Source organism: Piliocolobus tephrosceles, chromosome 5 (assembly GCF_002776525.5).
Source record: "Piliocolobus tephrosceles isolate RC106 chromosome 5, ASM277652v3, whole genome shotgun sequence".
NCBI lineage: Eukaryota > Metazoa > Chordata > Mammalia > Primates > Cercopithecidae > Piliocolobus > Piliocolobus tephrosceles.
This window is the reverse complement of record NC_045438.1, coordinates 143,622,153-143,646,687: the sequence shown is the minus strand read 5'-3', so window position 1 is coordinate 143,646,687 and position 24,535 is coordinate 143,622,153. Positions and strand designations below refer to the sequence as shown.

The 24,535-nt window shown below is 41.5% G+C and overlaps 1 protein-coding gene across 7 annotated transcripts in view; it reads right to left on the bottom strand.

The window, feature by feature from the left end:
- The window catches only part of RIPOR2 (RHO family interacting cell polarization regulator 2), a 244,921-nt gene that overhangs the window by 49,355 nt on the left and 171,031 nt on the right, over positions 1 to 24,535 (bottom strand). For all 7 annotated transcript variants that reach the window (XM_023209738.1, XM_023209734.2, XM_023209733.2 and 4 more), the window contains exons 2-8: positions 21,963 to 22,089; positions 19,921 to 20,076; positions 19,158 to 19,236; positions 17,165 to 17,188; positions 15,366 to 15,419; positions 11,581 to 11,730; positions 7,209 to 7,272 (exon numbers count right to left, since the gene is read on the bottom strand). In XM_023209738.1, the coding sequence (XP_023065506.1) occupies positions 7,209 to 7,272; positions 11,581 to 11,730; positions 15,366 to 15,419; positions 17,165 to 17,188; positions 19,158 to 19,236; positions 19,921 to 20,076; positions 21,963 to 22,089 (654 nt within the window). The remainder of the gene's footprint in view (positions 1 to 7,208; positions 7,273 to 11,580; positions 11,731 to 15,365; positions 15,420 to 17,164; positions 17,189 to 19,157; positions 19,237 to 19,920; positions 20,077 to 21,962; positions 22,090 to 24,535) is intronic.

Genomic DNA, 24,535 nt, shown 5'->3' with positions numbered 1-24,535 from the left:
AGGGACAGAAGGAGATCTTTGCTTTTTTCTGTATTTTTATGAGAATATATTACTATACAATTAAAATGAAAAAAATAGAGACTATCTTATTTAATGTAGAATAGTTTCATGGAGGAAAGCAGCATTTGAATAACAAAGTTTCACCACAGTAAAATGAGGACATGGGTGTACAGATACTTCCAGGCTGAGTGAACGACGTGTGTATTCGACAATGTTTCTTGAATGTCTACTATGTCAAGCATGAATAAAGGTGTGAGGAGGAAGGGGTGCTAGTCACACGTGCATAGCAAATGAGGAAACTAATCTCATCAACAGAGGCTTGTCAGTGACCCAGCTTTACTTTAATCAGTTGTTTCTGGCTTTAGTCAGCTGTTGTTTTCGTGCCAATCACAAAGCAAAGCCCTTTACATTCATTGGGGCCTAAAGACTAAAAGTTTTATTCAAGGAACCAAACAAATTTAATAAACATGGGTAAAAATCTTTATTTATCCTTTAAAAATTTTTTGAAGGAAAAAAATAAAGTCTTATAAGATTTCCAGTTAAGAATTCAGTACAGGCTGGATGTGGTAGCTCACGCCTGTAATCCCAGCACTTTAGGAGGCTGAGGCGGGCAGATCACCTGAGGTCAGGAGTTCCAGGTCAGCCTGGCCAACATGGAGAAACCTTGTCTCTACTCAAAATACAAAAACTAGCCTGGCGGGGTGGTGCTTGCCTGTAATCCTAGCTTTTCGGGGGCTGAGGCAGGAGAATCGCTTGAACCCTGGAGGCAGAAGTTGCAGTGAGCAGAGATCACGCCACTGCACTCAAGCCTGCATGACAGAGCGACACTCCATCTCAGAAAAAAATCCAAAAAAACAAGCAAAGAATTCGGTACAAATATTTGTAGTGAACTTTTAGTTAAAGGCAAGATTTATAATGTAATATTAAGTATAGAAAGAAAAAAGGTAGCTGGGTGCGGTGGCTCACGCCTGTAATCCTAGCACTTTGGGAGGCTGAGGCAGGTGGATCACAAGGTCAAGAGATTGAGACTATCCTGGCCAATATGGTGAAACCCCGTCTCTACTAAAAATACAAAAATTAGCTGGGTGTGGTGGCGGGTACCTGTAGTCCCAGCTACTTGGGAGGCTGCGGCAGGATAATCACTTGAACCTGGGAGGCGGGGGTTGCAGTGAGCTGAGATCACACCACTGCCCTACAGCCTGGCAACAGAGTGAGACTCCATCTCAAAAAAAAAAAAAAAAAAAAAAAAAAGGGACACAAAACCTTACATAGAGTATAACCTCAGCTATATATAAATGGATCCCGAGGGAAGAAAGTCTAGAAAACCATAACAAACTGTTAAAAATAATTATCTCTGGTAGGGTAGAATTAAGGAGAAAGTTAAATTTTTGTCATTAAGTGATAATTTTTATTTGATTTTTAAAAAGGTCATATACTTATTTTGTGATACAGAAAAAAGATGTAAAAAAGATCACACACCTTGGCAGGCAGTGTGTACATACAGAAAAGTTGGTTGGATATTTTAATAATTTTAACAAAGCTTAGCACTGGGTGGAACGATTATATATGATTTTAATTTTTTGGTTGTATTTCTCGATGTTTTAAAAAAACAAGAAGGTACTACTTTCAAAGTGTTTACATTGAGATTGAAGAAGACACGAACAGTTCCTCCCTGTTTACCCAGTGATTTTTTAGAGGCAGTCTGAGGAAATAATTTTGATGAACTGGTCCAGAAACAGCTGTGAGTCCTAGGCTGTTCCCACACAAAGACATCCATATGACAAATGGGTCCCTTAGTACCTCAGCCTCCTTGAGTTGCTATTTATAATCTTTGCTATTTATAACACTATTTATAACACAAAGGTTGTTTTTATATTTATTTAAACGTGATTTTCCCCATATAAAGATGCTGTGGGTGGTATCACACAATGTGTTTTGCCTTCTATGAATAGCCCTGTTAGTACGCTGGAGATTCTTGGCCGGGCATGGTGGCTCACACCTGTGATCCCAGCGCTCCGGGACGTCAAGGCAGTAGGATCACTTGAGCCCAGGAGTTTGAGACCAACCTGGGCAACATAGTGAGACCCTATCTCTACAAAAATTTAAAAATTAGCCAGTCATGGTGGCGTGTGCCCACGGTCCCAGTTACTCAGGAGGTTGAGGCAGGAGGATTGCTTGAGGTTAGGAGTTTGAGGCAGCAGTGAGCCACTGAACTCCACCAGCCTGTGTGACAGAGCGAGACCCTCGACTCAAAAAGCAAAACAAAGCAAAAAACCCAATTAAGTTGAGAGTCTTAAATGAATGCTTCTACTTTCACCTGACTGATGGACGTTGCATGGGTAAGCTGACAGCAAAAAAGGTCCCCGGATGCTTAAAAATAAAATCATGTGCTGTTACCATCACTTGTCAGTAGGTGGCAGCAACTCACCAGCTCGTCCGTGCCTTCCTGCCCGTGGAGCCAGTACATTTAAGAGCAGCTTTCACTAATAATTAGAACACAACAAGCCACTTAAAAAGACTTACTGAAATAAGAGCAGAATTGAAGAAGCCTGTATTCCACTAATAATTTTCTGGAGCATTTAGTTAGTCTTTTAAAAAAAGTACTTCTGAAAGAAAGTACAATCGACTGGCTTTTGTAAATCCTAAACTGGACGTGCTAATTCTAATAAAATCCAAAGTACTCTTTAAAAACCTCTGCAAATTGGCCAGGCGCGGTGGCTCACACCTGTAATCCCAGCACTTTGGGAGGCTGAGGTGGGCGGATCACCTGATGTCAGGAGTTCGTGACCAGCCTGGCCAACATGGAGAAACCCTGTCTCTACTAAAAATACAAAAATTAGCCAGGTGTGATGGTGGGCATCTGTAATCCCAGCTACTCCGGAGGCTGAGGCATGAGAATCGCTTGAACCCAGGAGGCAGAGGTTGCAGTGAACAGATATAGTGCCACTGCACTCCAGCATGGGTGACACAGCGAGACTCTGTCTCAAAAACAAAACAAAACCTCTGCAAATTAGTTCAGGATTAATTTATTGCCTGTTTATTTATGTAATTACAATGGAAGACTGGTTGAAAAGAAACTGATCTGGCATTGTTACTAGATAAAGGTGGATAAAGGGGAAATCCTTAGAAGGTGTTTGTTTCCCCACCTTTAAAATTACCAGAAATTTTATATCTGAAGAAAACTGAATATGAGAAAGGTACTTGGTAGTGATGTTTTTTTCACATCCCAGCCCACGTTACTAAGCAAAATTTCTTGAAACTGCTGTAGTGGCATCACTGATCCTCTGATTGTAGCAATAATGTAGCACAATGGCACTATCCAGGCACAAACACCTTTTGTGCCGTGCTTCTTAAAGTACTGTCTGCGGTGTAAGCCACTGGTGGTACAGGCCACGGAATTAGCACTAACAGTGGGGCAATGACAGTTACAGTCTGTCTTTGAGGCCTGGCCAGGTTTCTTTCAGGCTCTTGTCTGGGGACCTGCTGGCATTTTCACAGTTGGAAAAAGCTGCAAGTTTTCTCAACAGTTTGTGATTACTAGTGCATCATCTAGAAAGCTTAATGAAAGCTTTCTAGCTTTCACTCAGAAAACCATCATGGGGGTTACCTCTGAGGGTGGGCATGGGGGGCTTGCAGGGGTCATACCTTCGGATGTTTCATGGCACTCACATATTACTGATCTAACACCTCTTCCACAGCCTCGTTTGGAGGGTGTTACAGCAGCTGCCTACTCTTGCCTGTCTTCCTTTGCTCAGATACCATTGTGCCAGAACACTCTCCATCATTTCTCCCTTCACACTTCCTACTTTAAGACAAACAACCAAGTAGCTATACAGTCAGGAGTTCCTATTACAGGCCTTACTGATTTATTGACTAGGCATAAATAATGCAAGTTTACTAGCTCAGTGGTGGTTCTTCCTTCTCAGGAATGTTGATCTGCCCTGGAAACTGTAAGGACCAGCAGAGACTGGATATATACACTGCCTGGAACTTAATTTGAACCAAGTAATAATTTGGAGAACTAGTTTGTTCTAAGGAACTACATCTCTTTACCTCCATCCTGTTTGATAGTTTGCAGATTAAGTGCTCTCTGTTCAGCCTGGCATTCATGGATTTTTATAATCAGGACCCAACTAATTCTCCATAGCTCTTCTCCCGACAAGCACGTCAGCCACACCGGTCTACTTGTCACCTCTGAACAGGCTTTCCTCTGTTTGGTGAATGCTATTCTGGCGCTGTTCACCATTTATTACACTGGGAAGCCTTCCTCCTTCCTGCTCCCCTCCCCACCTAGAGAGGTGAGTGGCAACCTTTTCCTCCTCTCTCCTCCTGCTTCTGCAGCAAACTGGGTCACATTGCTGTTCAGGTGGTCATTCATTCCACTGGATGAGTATGCATAGCCTCATATGTCCCTTTTCTCTGGTAGACCATGTGGAACTCAAGGCCAGGGACCAGTCATCAGAATGCAGTCTAGTGCCTAGCCAATAGCAGGCACTTGGTAAGTACTTGCTCTATTCTCTTTAACATCACTACCCCAAAAGGTTGTTGTCTAGTGTTGAGGGTGGGGCAAAAGGGAAGTGAGGAAGGGTGTGGTGCAAGGAAGTTAGGGGTTGCTGGGTCTGAGAGTATTATGACATACTCTCAGTTTGTCAATATGTATGTTGGAAGTAGTTTTTACCAGAATGAGTAACAGATGAGAAAGCAGCTAATTGCAAAGACAATAGGATTTCTTGGCAGCATGAGAAGGTTTCCCTTTCTCTTTATGGAGGAAGAGAAAGATTTCCATGGGGGCGTTTACCCTTGGAAGGCTTCACAGATGTAGTTTCTGAATTTGCATGTTAGATGAGGACAGTGGAGGAGACAGGAGTCTATCAATGAGGAAGGAGATTCAGTTTCAGGCCTGAAAAACCCCATGGAAGAAATCAAGTGTTCAGGTAGACTCTCAGGAGGATCAGGCAGGAGAGCAAGAACAACAGAGAGAGGGGGAGACGGAGGAGTGGGAGCCACAGCAAGTCCATCAGCCCATCAGGGCTGTGATGTAGCGGGGTGGCCAGGTCCCCCAGTAGGTGGCAGGGACTCCAGCATCATCCCCTCACTGACCACCAAGCCTGAAGCTCCAGATCTGGTCCGAGGGTGGTCCCTTTCCTCCCATCCCACTCTCAGGGTGTGTGCCTCTGTGCTAGGTTGAAGAGGATCTGCCCATAAGGGAGACCATTCTTTGAGCAATGGTTTATGTTGTCTGCTCAGCTCTGAACTTTCCTCACAACATGGAGGTGGGCATGCATTAGGAACAAAGAACCCTGGAATTCAGTTTCTTGTCTGACTCCAATTTATGTGTGACTCCTGGGACAAGTCATTTAGCCTCTCTAGGCCTCTATGTCCCATATGTAAAATCAGGAAATTACCATCCCACAAAAATACATGCATTTGTTAATACTGAACATCAGAAATAGGAGAAATACAGTACTTATTAATATTAGCAGCAATAGGCGATGTGCATGATTTGCATTACCGTTAGGCTGCGAGACTCTGCGACTGTGCTAGTCTGTGTGGGTGGCGTCTGAGTGTTGGGGGAAGTAGAGGGAAGGTTTTCTGCTAAACACTGATTCAGGGCAGTTGTTTTCCAGAATCGATCAGGCCGCTGATAGAATCATCCTCAAAGTTAAAATAAAAATTCCAGGGCCTACCGTGGGACTATGGACCTGAGTGATTTTGGAACCACTGACTCAAGTGAGGACCCAAAAATGTAGAGAATGGACCTAAAAACTGGAAAAAAGCACAGATGCTAGACTCAGTAGCAAAGCAAGTGTTGAAATTTAACACTGAATATTAAACTGATTCCCTATCAGATCTGCTGGAAGAGAAGCATGCAGCCATTTGGGAAGCTGAGAGTCAAGGTCATTTTTATTCCAGGTATTCTCAGACAGGCTCTCACATGTCACTGCCTAGTGCTTGACAGAATAATTTCCCTCCTGAGTTAGATGATTCATTGGAAAATGAAGCCCTCCTGTCGAGCCCTTTCAAAAAAAAGTCTCCTTTCTTTACTCCCTTAATTGCAGAAAGTAGAAAGAGGGTGATTAAATCCCCATTAGCAACCCAGGGATCAAGCTGCTAAGAAACCTCAGAATTGCATAAGCACCAGCCCTCTTCGCTGCAGTCAAATGGGCCAAAACTCGGAAGAGAAATTGACTTGCTGTGATGGCTGCTCATATGACAGCCATGCCTGGCCACTGAGCCGTAAATCTGACGACACCTGAGCAATGCTCTGTTTTCTAAAATCAGACTTCGTTTTTGTTTTGAAGATGCTGTGGTATCACTCAATCATGTATCTAGTTTGGAACTTTCTGGAATAAATACCAGAAAGGCACTGGGAGGGGAAAAATTCTCTGTGGGTTTAACACCAAGATTTATAAAATTTCATAGTTCGTTTGCTAGAAACATGAGGAGCTAAAGGAAGAATTTAAACATCACCACAAAGAAGCCAACAGACAAGCCAGAATGTGGGACATTCTGTACAATGGTTTCTACAGCGAGTCAAGAGTAGAAAAAAAAAAAAAGCGGGGGGTGGGGGGAGAGGTTTGTTTTAGATTAAAGGAAGTCTAAAAGATATACCTAACAACCAGTTGTAATGCATGGACCTTGTTTGGATCCTAATTTGAACTAATCAAATGTACAAGGCATTTTTGAGACAACGGGGGAAATTTGATAATGGAATGGGTTAATAACCAAGGCTTATTATTTTTGTTAGTTGTGAAAATGTGACAGTACTTGGCATTGTGGTTATGTAAGATGACAACCCCATGCTTTAAGAGATGCATACTGAAGTGTATAGCCGCAGACTGACATATCTGGGTTTTATTTCATCAAAGGACTTCTCTTTTATCAAAGGAAAAACAAACGCAAAGAGATGGAGCAAATGTGGCAAAATCTTGCTAATTATTACATCTAGGTGATGGGTTTATGGGGGGTTCATTATAATGTTCTCTCCACGTCTGTGTATGTTTGAGATTCTGTCATAATATTTTTGTGTGTGTAGGTAAGCCTCAGCATGAGAAGCATCAGTAAACTATCAAAAGTGGGGAGGGTTGGGAGTGGGTAGCACTGCATCTTTGCAAGGAAAATAAAAATAGCATGGGCTCTCAAACTTTAAGGAGCTCTGCGCTCTGCAGAGATGGCTCCTTATTCTCTCTAAACAGGGAAAAGAATACCTTTCATCTTGATGGAGAATTCTCCCAGCAGATTCTCTAGCTCCGCTTCAATGGTGCACATATTCTGTAAAGAGGACAGGAGATGAGCATGAGAACTGGCCTTTCACCAGCTCAAAGCACGCGATATTTTAACAGGAGCACAACAACTGCATGAACAACAAGAAGCATTTACCCGTTTGCCCAACACAGCACAGCCTATGAAACACTGTTGACAAAATGTTTGATCTGAGTCTAAGCCCACCTTTTAGTGTACAGGAAATTTAGGGCATAGAAGAGCAAGTCAGATTATATAAAAAATAGACAAATTCAGAATGTGGGGTAGACTATAGGAATTAGCATGCATTCTACAAAAAGGCAGTATCATAGGGGAAAAAATTTCTAGATAAAGAGACTAGACAAACATAATCACCAAATGTAACATCTTAACCTTGATTACATTCTGATTTGAAAGTTAATCAATCAAAACAGTTATAAAAGACATTATTGATCCAAATAGGGAAAACTTAAAAATGGACAATATGTTATATAATTCTACAGGATGAAAGTCAATTTTCTTAGTTGTGGTAGTGGTATGTGGTTAGGTAGGAAATGTAGATATTCCACAGGTTATTACAAGTAAGAGATTCCTGGCTTGATTTAGCCATTGTATTACATATTTGAGTGTATACATACTTCAAAACATCATGTTGTACACCACAAATATGTAACAGTTTTTACTTGCGAATTACAAGTAAATTTTAAAAAGAGATCCAGGTTAAAATATTTATGGGGTGAAATGTCATGATGTCTATCACTTACTGTCAAATGACTTGAGGGGGATGGAGGGGGGATTTGATCATATGAGACAGAGGGAAAGCAAATATGGCCAAATATTACCGACTGGTAAATCTAGATAAAGGCATATGGTGTTCAATGTACTAGTCTTTCCATTTTTCTATAGGTTTGAAATTTTTCTGAATAAAAATGTGGGGCCAAAAGAGCACAAGAGTTGAATTCTGCTCAAATGAGTAAGGTGGACTTCCTGCTGCAATGCCACAGCACCCCAAAAATAATTTTTGGGTCCCCTCTTTGATGTTGAAGGAACAGGATAGAGAGAAGGAGTAACACCATCTGCACGTGTGGTTAGATACATAACTACCCTCACCCTACTTCCTCAATACCTGAGGACCTAAATAGAACACTTGCAGTTAGAAATGAAAAGGGAAAGTGCTGCGGCCACGGCAGTCCCAGGGAGGCCCTTCTGCTGCTTGACCTTCTGCTGCTTGTAAGGCTTCCCAGTGTAAGCCTTACAATTTGGATGCTGCTGCTGCTATGCTAAGCAGCCATCTCCATTGAAGCTTGATGCAGGGTGATGTCTGCAGGCTTCTTCCTCAGTTGCCAGCCTCCCACAAGGCTAGGGGTTCGAGGGTGGCCTCACTGACAAAGGCATAGCCAGCTTGATTAGTGCAGGCTGATATTGCTTCCATTTGAATTCTGTATGCTGAGGACCTTAGCCTAGGGGCTCTGATTCTTCTATGTTTCTTTGTTCGGCTCCAAATGATCACTCTCATGGGATGCAAAGAGAACGGCTTTGCTTTTTCCCTTGTAAGCTCTCACTACCTGAACTAGCTAGCAAGGTTGGGGAAAACTTCCTGAAGTCTGAGCTCTGTGTAGCTTGAAAGTCTTGAAAACAAAGCCTCAGTATTATAAACCAATTTACTTCCTCAGAGTATTGGGCACCTCTGTGAAGAAACAGTTTCCAGAAATATCAACTACGCTATCATGCATGTCAGGATTGCTACCAGTATCTCTGAAAAACTTGAGAGCAGCTAGGTTAAGACTTGAGAACATCCATGGTCAAAATTTCTCCCCCCCACCCCCCGGCACCCCTCCACCCCCGCAACCACTGATGAACATTGCTACACACGCAAAGGCACCTGAGCCACCTTGACCGCATTGTTAAATCCTCATTTTAAACCCTCATAATAAAAAAATCCTGGCTTTTGTGGTTATGTGAGGATATATTTCTTTCTTGTTTTTTTGCTTTTTTGTTTTTTTGAGATAGAGTCTAGCTCTGTCACCCAGGCTGGAGCATAGTGGCACCATCTCAGCTCACTGCAACCTCCGCCTCCCAGGTTCAAGCGATCCTTCTGCCTCAGCCTCCTGAGTAGCTGGGATTTCAGGGCACACCACCACACCTGGCTAATTTTTGTGTTTTTAGTAGAGACGGGGTTCTGCTATGTTGGCCAGGCTGGTCTTGAACTCCTGACCTCAAGTAATCCACCTTGGCCTCCCAAAGTGCTGGGATTATAGGTATAAGCCACTGCACCCGGCCGTGAGGATATAAAACCACCTGACACCAAATGTGGTACGAGGCTACAGAAGTCCTGGACTTCTTTCTTCTCTAAGGCAGTTTACATTGCACTCTATGTCTTTGAATTTGTGAGCAAGGTCATGATGCCATGCCCTGACACTTCCTCAAGGGTGGCTGTGTCTGAAATGACCTGCAAATATGCCAACACAGACAGTCCCTGCGTGCTGCTGGTCAGTTATCAGCATTTGTCCTATAAACGTCCTCTATAATTGGAAACGGTTCTTCTGATTTCAGAGATCTGTAGAAATGGGGTGTCATGAACTAAGATTGCTTCTAGGCCAGGAATTTTCAATCTGCGGGTCTATAAAGTAGGATAGGGGAGGGTAGGAAGAGTCAGATCTTCATTTTCACTAACATTTAACTGAAATTAAACATTTTTAGGTATGATGAAGGTAGAAAACGAGCCACAGCAGTATTAGCCATACCTGTGACTTTGACACTGATAGAAATCACATACATGTTATGTCCCATCATTTATTGCAGATAACTTTTAAAAAAAATCATTTATACTTTTCATTACTTTGATGTTTCAGTAGTTATTAGAGCCACTACTAGATCTTATAATTTGATGTATTAATAAAGCAGCAGCATAGAACTATGTCACACATTTGGCTTTTGAAATATTTTGAAAACTGTACTGATGATACTGAAATAACTGTATTTCAATATATTTTCTTCTTTTCAATTCCTATGTATTTTATTTTATGCATGTAAAAAACATTATTCTAGGCCAGGCTCAGTGGCCCATGCCTATAGTCCCAGCACTTTGGGAGGCTGAGGCGGGCGGATCACCTGAGGTCAGGAGTTCGAGACCAGCCTGGCCAACATATAGTAAAACCCCATCTCTACTAAAAATACAAAAATTAACCAGGTGTGATGGCACATGCCTGTAGTCACAGCTACTTGGGAAGCTGAGGCAGGAGGGCTAGTTGGGAAGCTGAGGCAGGAGAATCACTTGAACCCGGGAGGCAGAGGTTGCAGTGAACCAAGATCACATCACTACACTCCAGCCTGTGCGACAGAGCAAGACTCCATCTCTCAAAAATAAATAAATACATAAATACATAAATAAATAAATAATTCTAAAGGAGGAAGTTAGGGAAAGAAGCCCTGCTTTAAGTCAAATAAAGACACAAACTTAGTTTAGACAAGAGGCAACGTGGGAGTGTACACACAAAGGGATCCTACTGACAGTCATCCAAGCTGTCCCTCTGATTCCAGGGCTGAGACAGATGCTCAGCTCTGGGAATTGTCCAACAGACCCTCTACAAGCTGATGACTTCATTCATGAAATCTGATCTCTGAACAAAGACTCATGGGATAGTGAGGAGTGCTGCTTTAATAATTTAGTCATTTCATCAAAGACATTGGTATTAGGTGACCCCAGGAGGAGTGAAGACCTGTCTACCTCTTCCAGAGAGCTGGAAACCAGGAAAGCACACTTCTGTTCGTGGTTCTTAATCTTGGCTCCTTTATGATAAACATTTCTCACGATTAAAAAAAACATTGTAGGCAGAGTGTTACTGATATCCAACACCGACATCCAGTGTAGCTATCTGAACCATACGGTCTGCTCCACTTCCAGGGATAAAACTCGGCTCGATTTACACTAGAATATTTAGAAGTGTGTTTCAATGACACAAATCAGGGCAATGTGGCTTATGCATTCATTTTATTTTATTTTAGAGATGCAGTCTCACTCTGTCACCCAGGCTGAAGTGCAGTGGCGTGATCGTAACTCACTGCAGCCTCAAACTCCTGGGCTCAAGCAATGCTCTTGCCTCAGCCTCTTGAGTAACTAGGACTACAGGCATGTGCCACCACTCCCAGCTTATTCATTCATTTTAAGCAATTCCACCAATTGCCTTTCTTGCATACTTTTGAGGCTAACAGTAGAACCTATCTTTCTAGAGAAGGAATGAGGTTGTGGGTTGCTGTTTGCCTTGTTCTTGGCAATTACCAACAATTCACATCAGGCCAGATGGGATTCGGCAATTTAAGCAGGTTAGTGGGTTATACCTCTGTGTACTCCTTGTAGCTCCGATTGATCTCTGACAGACTCTCCCGGGCAGCTTTGCTGGCAGGGGATGTTGCGAAGGCTTGCTTCATTTTGCTGGCACCATCCTGGAGGCGTCGCTGGATACAATAAGCTTCATAGAGTTCATCTACCTGCCGGAATCAAAACAGGAAACAGAAATAAATGTCAGGCTTGAAAGAAAATACATAGATCATTGTTACATGATTAATGTACTTTATATTTCTGACCTCTACAAAGAGAATCCTGTAGAAGTATTATCCTTTTAGATAGGGACCGATCACTTTTATTTTAGCCACTGTGATACATTTTGTCTCAAAACAGATTTTGCTCTAATCCTGTTTTCAAATTATGCAAAAGGGAAACGCCTCTCTTGCATTGTTTGAGGCCATCATTGGAATTGTTTAAAATGACTCCTAGGTGACTTTGTGGGTCCATGGGTAGACTGTAAATACTAAATAAGAAAGATGAGAGCCTTCTGTAAGTATTAAATTAATTAAATAAGTATTAAATAATAAAAATAAGTAAGTATTAAATAAGACTGTAGGTATTAAATAAGGAAGATGAGAGCCTTCTGTTTATAGAACAAACACTGAAAGGGTTTATACAATTTCATACGAAGGTGAAAACTTTTTGTATCCTAGGCTAATATCACTTTAAGAGGTGGTGTCACAATATTAGGATTTGTAATCCTGATATTTACATATCCGGATTTAGTATTTCATAAAGTAACTTGGGGATATATATTGAAGATAATTTTTGTAAAGTCTTGGCTCAACTGTAAAGAGAAAAAGTTATTCTTAAAATTAGAGTAAGACACAATTGTCAAAATATATCAAACTGAACACTTAACTGAACTCTTTTTCATGTATATTATATGACAATTACAAAAAAAAGGAAGCAATATAAACGAACTTTTCTTTTGCTACACATCTACACTTATGCTTCTAAATAATAACAATATACCATTTTCAAATGACTATTGATTTTATACTCATGTAAGCCTGATAATCAGCTAATTCTTCTAAGGCGGTGATTCTCAATCAACCCAAGGCAATTTTGACCACTGGCATCTAGTGGGTAGAGGCCAGGCATGCTGCTAAACATCCTATAATGCAGAGGACAGCTCCTGCAGGAGAGAATTATCCGCAAATGCCAGCAGTGCTAGGGTTGAAAAAAATGGTTTTTTTTTTTTTTTTTTTTGAGATGAGGTCTTGCTATGTTGCTCAGGCTGGTTTCTAACTGCCGAGCTCAAGTGATCCTCTTGTCTCAACCTCTCAAGTAGCTGAGACTACAGGTGCACATCACTGTGCTTAGCTGGAAAAAAAAAAAAAAACCTGTTCTAAAGTTATTCCTAGTGATATTTATCTCTACAAGTCCGGTACTATCTTTAATTGACTGCAGTTAACTACAATAATTTTCAGGCGGATAACAAACAACAATACCATCAGGCATTGTCAAAAGCAAATAAAACCTATTACTTTGGGGAGGCATACTTATCTAGCACTGCTTGAATTTTCCGTTCAGTATGAACTTTGTTTCTTCAAAAAGGAAGCTTAACTATAGATCCAGAAGGTGGAGATGCATATACTAAATTTCAGAGTTTAAGAGTCCCCTTTTGTTCTGAAGGCAAACTTTTGGCTGCTCACTAAAAAGCATTACTATAACCTGTTTGAGGAGTACAATTTTCCATAATTGCTTTCTCTACACAGATATCAATGACACTTAGCTTAGAATGCAAACATTAAGAGACTAAAAATTATTCTCTTGATTAAAGGATTCTTTGTTGTTATTTACTTCAGCAATGCACTCAACTCCACTGAGAAGAATGCCCAAATTGAAAAGAATCATCTTTAATCTTCAGGGCCAATGGATTTATCTCTGATTAACAGGGAGATATAAGACTCAAGGAGCGTCCTATCTGCTGATGACATCTTTTGGTTGATGGTTGGCATACAGTGTGGTTTCCATGCTTTAAAGCTAAGCCTCATCTGGTGAGCTTGTTAAAATGCTGATGCCCAGGCCCCACTCTGAGGTGCTGATTCCGTAGGTTAGGGCTGGGCCAGGAATCTGAAATTTTAAGTAAACATTGCAAATTGTTCTGATGTGGGAGATCCCCACAAAACTTTTAGAAACCCAAGTGCTAATATCTCTTCCAATGCAGGTCAGGCTATGTCACCCACCTGGTCTTCTGGGGAACGCCCCCTGCAACCCTTTTCCCTACTAGTGGGTACGCCAAAGTTTCTGAGCTTGTTATCCTTTCAATAAGGAGACAGTGCTCACAGGACCATTGGTATAGCCATAATGACTTAATCTATTCCTTTGTGTGGCAAGAAAGTTTATTCTTTGTTTTTGCTTAAATATCAACCTATCCTAGCCAAATAGAATGAAACTTTTGGATAAAGTATACCTATGTAGTCACCTTAGCAGAAAGCCATTTGTAGGCAAGCATTTGTCTTACCTATGAGTCAGCAATGGCTCATTAAATAAACTGATTAATTGAATCATTCAATTACATATCATTTGTTAGGCATCTGCATATAAGATGTTGCAAACAGAAAGAGTACCACTGACCTTTGAAAACCATTAGGATTGTTGCATCTAACAAGCATGGATACAATATTGATAAATATACCCTTACTTCATACTGATAGTTTTCTTGCTGTTTTTTGAATTAAACAATAATAGGTCAAAGCTTGCCTGCCACATAAATACCTTCTGATAGATATCATTGTTTTATTTATTGAGTTTAGCAGAAATAGGAGCAATTTCAGATTTGCCTAGGTAGTAAATATCTTTCAAAGCAAGAATGTATGAAGGCAGTAGCATATACATGTGTATTCACATATACAAATCGTCCTAGAATTTTAAACGGGAAAGGATTCTTAGGATCATGTAGATCAAATCTGTGCACCTCCCCAGCACTACTTCACAGAGTGGAAAGCCAGGATTCACACAGAAGACACAGCAAGTGAGTATGTGGCAGAGCTGGGACTAGAACCTAGGGCTTCTGACTCTTAGAGAGATCTGCTAAAATTCCCAGGCTTCCCACTTGGAAGACAGGCTGATGGATATAGACAAACAGGAATTGATAATTGTGTGATTTAGCTGCCTCTAAAGGTAGATGTTTTCTAGCTGGCACCAATAACTCCTGACAGTGCCCAGAACAAGGGGGTGATAGCCTCACTGTACCACCACTGAACTATAGGGTTCAGGGCTGGGTGTGTGGGACACTGGCAAGCTAGTGCACATCTAGGGCAGAGGGGATAACACGGCACCTGAAAACCATGCTATATGAGGGAGAGTGGAAAGAACCAAGAGCTTGAGAGAGATTGAGGGAGGCGCTGAGACAGCGGTCTTTTGGTAGTTACAAGGCCTTCATGAAGAAGTTTATGGGGTACCAAGTGTTATGTGGAACCAGAGTGTAAAGTCAGGCAAACATGACATTTTTTGTAGGGCTAGTTTGATTGATAGTTTAAGTACACTACACTGACACTGGAAGTCCTCCACCGGGCACTGTGCCTGTTACTTAGCACTTAATAAATGTTTGTGGAACTGAGGTAGAGCCAAAACTGTGCCGGGTCATCAGGCCTTCCATTCTTATTATTCCTCCATCTTTAACGCCCACTTGAGGATTTAATTGCTAGTCAGCTTGGGAGTCAATTGGATAGAAAGTTCTCCATGCACTAGATACTACGCTCAGGCCAAAGGTGTACTTGATTAGCAACAGAACTGAAAAACAGGCAACGAGAACAGGAACTTCAATTACCTTACTAATGTGAAACTCCAGGCGTCTCATGTATCTTTCAATTGTTTTAATTTGCTGGAATTAAAAGACGTTTGAAAAAGTACAGTCATTTATAGTTCACTGGACTCAGGCTTGTGAGAATATCTTTATTATATCATACTCAAAAGTACTAGAAAATCCAATATATTTCCCCTTTCCTTCCCCTTTCCTTCTATCTTTGATGCTATTTTATAGATTCACTAATACCAATTTGGAATTTTTTTTTTTTTTTTTTTTTGAGACAAAGTTTCGCTCCTGTTGCCCAGGCTAGAGCATAATGGCATGATCTCAGCTCACTGCAACCTCTGCCTCCTGGGTTCAAGCGATTCTCCTGCCTCAGCCTCTTGAGTAGCTGGCATTATAGGCACCCGCCACCACACCTGCCTAATTTTTGTATATTTAGTAGAGATGGGGTTTCTCCATGTTGACCAGGCAGGTCTTGAACTTCTGACCTCAGGTGATCCACCCACCTCGGCCTCCCAAAGTGCTGAGATTACAGACATGAGCCACTGTGCCTGGCCCTGGAAATTTATTTTTGTAATATTGAATAAATATTCTGAGATGTGAACTTGAATTAGTTATTGGAATCCTTGTGTTTAACATGAAGAAAAGCCAATCCAATGGAAGTCATTAGATTCTGACAGAACAGTATCATATTGTAGTATATTTAAATTTCTTCATAATAATACATTTTATCTTCTAAGATTTTTTTTTTCCCATTCACATTTTAGTGTCTCTGAAATTGGGGTGCATTTTACAATTGCTACTGGCAGACGGCTGCCTGTACAAGCTCAAAGATAATCATAGTTGTTCATGTGTCATCTCTTTGAGTTGTAATTATTATTATATGCACTTAATTTAATCGCCTTTTAAAATGTCTTCAAAAAGAATACACTATGATTCAGCGTTGAAATAAAATTATTGTGCACATAGGAAGGCATGGAGCAGCATCACATATAAATTTTTTTAAAAAGAAAGAAAGAAATCTGTGTCTAAATAGACCTAACAGTTTTCTTGATAACTATAAAATACAAATTCTAGATGAAATGAAACAACTGTCAGATTTTAACTGGAATCCTTTTTTTCTCTTCATGGCACATGAAATAATGGTTCATTTTCTAATCAACAATGACTTAGATTTGGTGAAGTATAGTAATTTATATTTAGAGACAACACAGGTAAAGGCCTCCAAACGCTTGGGAAGTTCTTAAACTTATCAAAACACAAACTTATCAAAACACTACAACCCAGTGGCATTTTTATGGACGTGACCTTAAACACTTTATTTAATCTGTAGATCACAGTACTTGTATTATCCTCATTAGACAAGAGTATGCATTTTTTCAGGATTCGAAAAACTATCAGTTCTCTAGGGTTTTACTGTCCCTAAGAGGGTCTCCCATTGACTTCTCAAGGATGCAGATTCTATTTTATTTTTTGAGACAGGGTTTTGCTCTCTCACCCAGGCTGGAGTGCAGTGGGTGCAATCATGGCTCACTGCAGCCTTGACCTCCTGGCTTCAGGTGATCCTCCCACCTCAGCCTCCTGGGTAGCTGGGACCACAAGCACACACCACCATGCCTGGATAATGTTTTATATTTCATTTTTTGGTAGAGATGGGATTTTGCCACATTGCCCAGGCAGGTCTCGAACTCCTAGGCTCAAGCGATCCACCCACCTTGGCCTCCCAAAGTGCTGGGATTACAGGTGTGAGCCACCGCACCCAGCAAGGATGCAGAATTTTTTTCTTATTAGCACCCCAACACAGAATGGCAACTTACCTTGTCTAGGTCATACAGCACACCCTACAATAAAAAAAGGAATATCTGCATTTAAACATCAACCTCCAAAAGGTTACCCATCTTAACAGAATGATTTAGCACACATTTCCACATTATCTGTGGAAATAATAATCAGCTCTACAAAATTCTACTGGATATTTTACATTTGCTTTAAAAGAATAAAAACTTGGGTTATTTTAAATACCAGTAAGAGTACATTTAAGAGCTGACATTGATTTACACTCTGTTTCTAGCATTGCATGCAGTCCTCCCTGCCCCTTGGGATCTTTAAAGTTTTCACTTGCTTTGAGCTCTCCTGTCCTACCTATTGAGGGGCATGGAAATTCACGGTCATTAAAAAAAATTTAAAATAAATGGTATGAATATAAAACATAGCAGTGGCGTATGTGTTAAAAAATACTTGCCTCGCTGTCTAAGCAAATAAAATTGATATTTAAGAAGAGTTCTCTTTTTTTTTTTTGAGACAGAGTTTTCGCTCTTGTTGCCCAGGCTGGAGTGCAGTGCTGTGATCTCGGCTCACCACAACCTCCGCCTCTCTGGTTCAAATGATTCTCCCACCTCAGCCTCTCGAGTAGCTGGGATTACAGCGCCCGCCACCATGCCCAGCTAATTTTTGTATTTTTAGTAGAGACAAGGTCTCGCCATGTTGTCCAGGCTGGTCTTGAATTCTTGACCTCGGGTAATCCAGCCGCCTCGGCCTCTCAAAGTGCTGGGGATTACAGGCATGAGTCACCACGCCCGGCCTTAAGAAGAGTTCCTGAGGCTGTGATAAGCTTTTCTCAAATTGTTTTTAAAGCCAGCTCATTTCCTGTGTGCTCACAGTATCATAGTATATCAGTGCACTATCCTTGTATCCTCCAATTGAAGGATTTTTAAGGAACAGGAGGTCTTGGCAGAAGCCCCTGCATTCATTCACCGTTGTTTTCCAGGAGGGACATTTGCAGCCACTGAGGATGGTCAAGGGCATTCACCAGCTCTGAAAGCCCTGACACAAGGGGTTCCACACAGATGCAGGCAATTTATATCCTAACATCAGTAGAACCTAAAAATTGTTAACATTGATAAAGCCTTGAATCTCTAAGCCTTTGAAAAGGACAACAGTATACATTTGAGCACATTTCCTACAAAAGAAAAAGACAGCAGCTATGACTGTCCAGCTGCACCCCCTAGGAATAAGTTGAGTTTTCTTGGACTGATTTCTTGAAACAGTAAGGTATAATATCTAGAGCCGAACAAAACCATTTAAAATAGTGTAGACATTAGAACCACCTCTTCAATCACACAAGTCCTCACAGATTCATTAGAATAGAAGAAATTTGCAACATAACGTGTACTTGATCTGGTCTAAGAACTCTAACTTCTCATGGTGGTTACACCTTTCAGGCTCTTTTCCCTCACTGATTTTACTGATTATATTTTTAAAAAATTGAAGACAAAGTAAAAGTTCTAGATTCCAAATTCTTTATATTAATTTTTTATATTTTTTTAAAACAGAGACAGGGTCTCACTTTATTGCCCAGGCTGGGCTCGAACTCCTGGCCTCAAGCGTTCCTCCTGCCTTGGCTTCCCAAAGTGTTGAGATAACAGGCATGAGCTACCGTGCCTGGACCCAAATTCTGTATGTACTAACAATATGCTAGGAAAACTTCAACTTTTCATTTCCTTATATTATTTGGGAGAGTGGTAGAGGACATTAAAATTTTTTTTCCTGATTATAAAGTTTCATGAAGATAGACATTTAAAAAATGATCTCATAAACATGCTTGGAAAATATTGAAAAGTATTAAGTAGAACACATTAAGAAGAAAACATACCCTTCTTTTTCCTTCTAAGACATACTGGCAGGATGCAGATAGTACTCTGCCCCTTGGATCTCCTCTTCTTAAACATTCCTCCCCAGCCCCATCCAGTAAAAGAAGATATTTGGCTAAAAAGAACAGTGTTAACATCCTAATGACTGGATAGTACCTACCAGGCGAGAGTTTCTTTTCATGTCTTTTAACTGAGCTGTCAACTTGTCCAGCTCCGTCTGGTGAACCTCCAGATATTCACTGCAAAGATAAGACAAGATGTAATCGTAATCTCTGCGCCTGTTAAGTGGAATCTGGTGCTGTTGCTGACTTTTCCTTCTCAAAGGGGATTAAGAATTGAACCTTGCTCTGTAGTTGGGGAGGAGGCTTTATATTTTCTCAGTCTTTCAACATTTTGAAAGCTCTAGCAGTGGCACTGGATACTATCCAGCTGGGAAAGTAGAAAAGGAAAAAAAGGCTGAAAGTCGAGAAAAGAAAAACCAATGGGGAGGCAAGGGGCAAGATGTCTGTAGAGTCAGCCCTGGCTCTGGCCTCACAGAATTCTATCTAGTCAAATAGAACAAATAGTGAATGTCCCACTGCACAGTAGGGAAGTCTTATTCTGGGTTCACAATCCCTGTAAGATATCAGGGAGGTTTCAGAACTCTCCTTCAGCAATCTCTAGAATGGATATGTCTGTCCATCATTGTTTAAGTGAAACTCAATACTGTACAGGGTTCCAGGTCTCCATCAATGTTATGAATATGATGTGGAATACCAACATATTTCCCATCTTTGGGACTTACGTCAGGCTTCCCTAATTGTGGTGCAAGAATAAAATACCTCCTACCGAAATACACATCTAAAAAATGATCTCATAAGACCAGCTTTTCTGTGACCCCTTGGGTCTTTCCTTAAGGTACATTATCAGGTTCAAGTTCTTACTCAAGTCCATTCTTCAAGGCCCTGTAGACTTCTTCTACCCTTTTAGGCTGAGGCTCTTTGGGGGCATTGTTGTTTTTGTGGCCTAAATTGTGCATTTTCTTCAGTTTGGCCTGAGGCTTCTTGAGAGCGGAGGAATTTTCAATGAAGGAGTTACACCTATGGAAAGAAAAAAAGAACAGAAGAAATTGTGAGGATTGGGCATCCAAAAGGATTTGACCAAAGAAAAATGTCTTCTATTATTTACTTATTTGTTTTAGAGACAGTCTTCCTCTGTCATCCAGGCTGGAGTGTGGTGGTGTGATCATAGCTCACTGCAGCCTTGAACTCCCGGGCTCATGAGCTCAAGCGATCCTCAGCCTCCCAAGTAGCATGTACCACCACACCCAGCTGAATAGTTTGTTGTTGTTTTTAAAGAGAGGGGGGTCTCACTTTGGTGTCCAGGGTAAAGTGCAGTGGTGTGATCATAGCTCACTGCAGCCTTGAACTCCTGGGCTTGAGTGATCCTCCTGCCTCAGCCTCCCGAGAAACTGGGACCACAGGCATGCACCAGCATGCCTGGCTAATTTTTTTTTTTGGTAGAGATAGGATCTGGCTTCAGGCAATCCTCCTGCTGTGTGGCTCTTCTTTTTTAAAACTTTTTTTTTGTAGCTATGGGGTCTTGCTATGTTGCCCAGACTGGTCTTGATCTCTTGGCTTCCAGCAGTCTCCAGCATTAGACTCTCAAAGTGCTGGGATTACAGGCATGAGCCACTGCGCCTGATCAAGAAATGTCTTTGTGATCATCTTGTGTTCACATTAGTGTCCTCTGCAGAAGGTAATATTCCCAGATCTGAGCCATCCTGCATTTAGTTTCTTAGTATGAGATTTGTTAACTGCTGAAACCAGAAAGCTTTGTTGGGCAGAGGCTACCTAGAGTCAAAGTCTGGCTTCAGGGAATGTGTATTCTGAGTGAAAATGTATTGCTTTTCTAAAACGTCATAGGAAGCTAAGGGCAAAGAGCTCCAGGTGGACATACTTAACAGGCAACAGGCTATAATCCAACTAAAAAAATACATGTACTACGCAATTTTAGGTACAAGTGTCTATGAAATTCAATGAGGATGTGAATAAATCCTTTTTGATAAGGGACCATAAGCATGACAAATAGCTAATTCTATATGACATTAAAATACATGTAGCTTTTTTTTAAGCTTTATTTTTGGGAAGTAAATTACTGATTAGGTATAACTTATAAAATTTCAACATCTCTAGTAGTGTCAGGGATACAGTTTGCAGTGGTAAGATGGATATCTGATAACTTAAAACCAGAGTACTGATCTGATTAGAAGATGCAGAGGCTAGGCCACTCACTGACCCGGTTATCAGCAGGAAAGCCGAGATCTCCGAGGCCGGAAGCTGCCTACTGCACCCCTCCCAGGTTAGTTATTCGTTATAATCCCTGCCATCACAGTGTGCACTACTGGGACAATACAGGTCAAACAAAGCACATAGGGCCCCTCAGAGGGCAAAGACCTTTATGATAACAGAAAAACTGAAGATAAACTTGGTTACATGTTGCTTATTCACTGTCTGTTCTTTCTTTCTTGAGTTCCTCTAAGTCCTGTTTCAGATGAGAGGAGATTCACGAAACTAGAAAGACTCACTTTGGCAACCCCTGTCTGAATGACACCTGCTCCCCAGAGTCAATCTGGGGCATAGTCAGTATCCACTGCATGACTTTATAGCAAACATAGTCTCCAAAGTCTGAATGCAATGGAAAATGCGCTTCAAAAAGGGGTGGAAGTAGGGGTAGTGAGAGGTCTATGCATATATCACTGGTTTGTCCTAAATCCTTAGCCATCATCCTTGCAGGAGGAATTCTAAATGATAGAAAATAAACTATAGCACTTAATTGTTGGTACATCCTTTCCATAAAGAAGATTAAATAGTGGGCAGGGGTGGGGGGAGGCAGACGAGGCCGAATGCACACAGACCCTCTTCACAACATCAAAGTTCACTTCCTTGGCAAGCTGCACCCTGGGAGAGAACCACACAGTACTTGCCTGGATCGCCTTTCCTGGAGGCCGCTGAAACCCGCGAAGGACTGGCTTCTAATGATCCCATTGGGCCCTCCAGGCGAAAAAGACTGGGATCCTACCAACATGATTTCCGGGAGTCTGGTCGGTAGTCCTAGAAGACAGTGGAAAGATCATGACAATTTACAGGCAGGTTCAGACAGAAGATGCACTAAGCTTGTCAATAATGATAAAGGCTGTAAAGTAAGCCATGAGACTGTTAAGTGCTTGTGAGGTTCTTTATTATGGAGTGTCCTGAAGACAAAGGGCTCAACTCTCAAAAGAATAAAAAAGATACCTATCTACCTAGATGAAAATAAATATAGCCAGGTGCAGCAGCTCACGCTTGTAAGCCAAGCACTTTGGGAGGCTGAGGCGGGTGGATCACCTGAGGTCAGGAGTTCAAGACCAGCCTGGCCAACGTGGTGAAACCCCATCTCTACTAAAAATACAAAATTAGCCGGGCGTGGTGGCACATGCCTGTAATCCTAACTACTCGGGAGGCTGAGGCAGAAGAATGGCTTGAACCCGGAAGGTGAAGGTTGCAGTGAGCCCCACTACACTCCAGCCTGGGTAATAAGAACAAAACTCTGTCTAAGAAAAAAAAAGTAAATATAAATTATACAAAACTACCAAACTGCCCATCACTCTAGGTTTCCTTCAAGATTTTTTTTTTAAACAAGGTTCAACCACACCCTCAAAAACATGAAAACTGTTGCAACATTAACCTCCATTCAACAATCAAAACACACAAATAGGCCAAGTCAAAGTTTCAGATAAATCATGCATCAAACTGAAAACACAGTCAAGTCTTAAGGTGGAATTCTACACCTAGGGGTCACAAGGCTACAACACTAGGTTTCTTTAGAGATGAACTTACTTAAACTAGCTCTCCCTTTCTATCTTTAAGAATATTCTGAAAGCTAAGATTGTGCCACTACTATGACAGTGCAAAGTAAGAAGGGTAAAGGGAGTGCTCACAAAAGAAATGATAATCTAGGTTAGATAAGAACACAAGGGCCAGGGGAAGGTAAGAGGAAAATACAGCAGAAAGCACACAACCTGTATTTCAGTCGTTTGCTTGGCTTTTGTGAGGACTTACCAAAACAGACCAAGAAGCATTGTCAAAACACAACTTCAGCTGTACAGAAGCCCAGGGCTACTTCCCCCAAAGGATGCCCCTGGAACTGTTAGGTAATTCTATTCCTTTTAGATCAGGAGTCAAAGCACATACCATTGTCTTAGCAGGTGACTTCAATCCAGAGAGGGGGACAGGCCAGCAGGAAAAAGGGGAAAGAGTTACTGCCCAGATTGAAGACTCCAAAGTGGGCAGACACCAAATCGTATGTTTGCAGAGTGTCGACAATTGCCTTTTAAAGACTCAATGAAAAAGAAAGAAAAGCTAAAAAACAACAGCAGCAGAACTCTCTGGTAGTACATCCAGATGTAATGGAAAGACCAATTTCACTAGACCTTCCTCAAAGCTGCGCGAAGCAGCTCAGCAAGGAAGGCAGTTTGAGCGAGTTACTTCCCCAGAGACAGAAGGACAAACAGACCCCTCCCCCATGCTGCTGCAGGTTTTTAAATCCCCTCCCTCCCTCTCCAGGAGAGAGCAGCCCTGGAGTTTGTATGCATTCTTGCGAGGTACAGGTGCTGACTCACTTGGCTACAGGTCTGGCAATTGGCTTGCTCTTTCATCCGGGTGTGATGCAAATCCCACACTAGCTGGGGAGGAGCCGCTTACATTTTAGGGCATTCTCCAGAATTTTAGAAGTAATGAAGAAGTATGTATGAGCAGTAAAAGTAATAAGTAGGGCACAAATGGTTAGACAAAATGCAGGTGCAGATAAGGTTCTCTCTGGTTACTTCCCCCCGGCCTCAAGGCTCAAAAAACTCCTAATTCTGTTATAAATATTTTTTTGATACCACAAGGAAATAGCATTCGAACATAAATTTAATTTTCTCAGCAAGGCAATTTTTACTTCTATAGAAGGGTGCAACTTGCGAATGGAGTAATGGTGAGAGCACACCTGGACAGGGGAGGGGCAGGAGTTCTTATTCCTGACGCAGGGCCCTGCTGCTGTGTCATTCCCCTATTGGCTAGGGTTGGACTGCACAGTCTAAGCCAATTCTGATTGACTGTTTTAAAGAGAGTAGGGGTATGAGCCAGAGTGGTGGGATGGGTAGTTTGGCAGGAGGGATGGTGAGGAACAGGTAACTAAAGGTGACTTAGGTCAGAGCAGGTGACCAGGGGTGACTCAAGTCAAACAGGTGACCAGGATGAGTCAGGACGGAGCAGGTGACCAGGGCAACAAATGTGAACTACTGATTAGAACTGGTGGTAAATCTGTTTACTGAAACTAGGAGCAAGGAGAGAAAGAGAACCAGAAGGTTAAACTTTAAAATGGAGAATCAAAGAATAAGAGAGCTGAACACACTGACATACTGATTCTTCGAAGAGAAACTTGGGGTTCACTATATTTAACAATTCCTTTAAATCCTTAATGAGGTTCTCCTCCGTGCACTCTGCTGGTTACTAAGAAATCTGTCTACATTTCTTT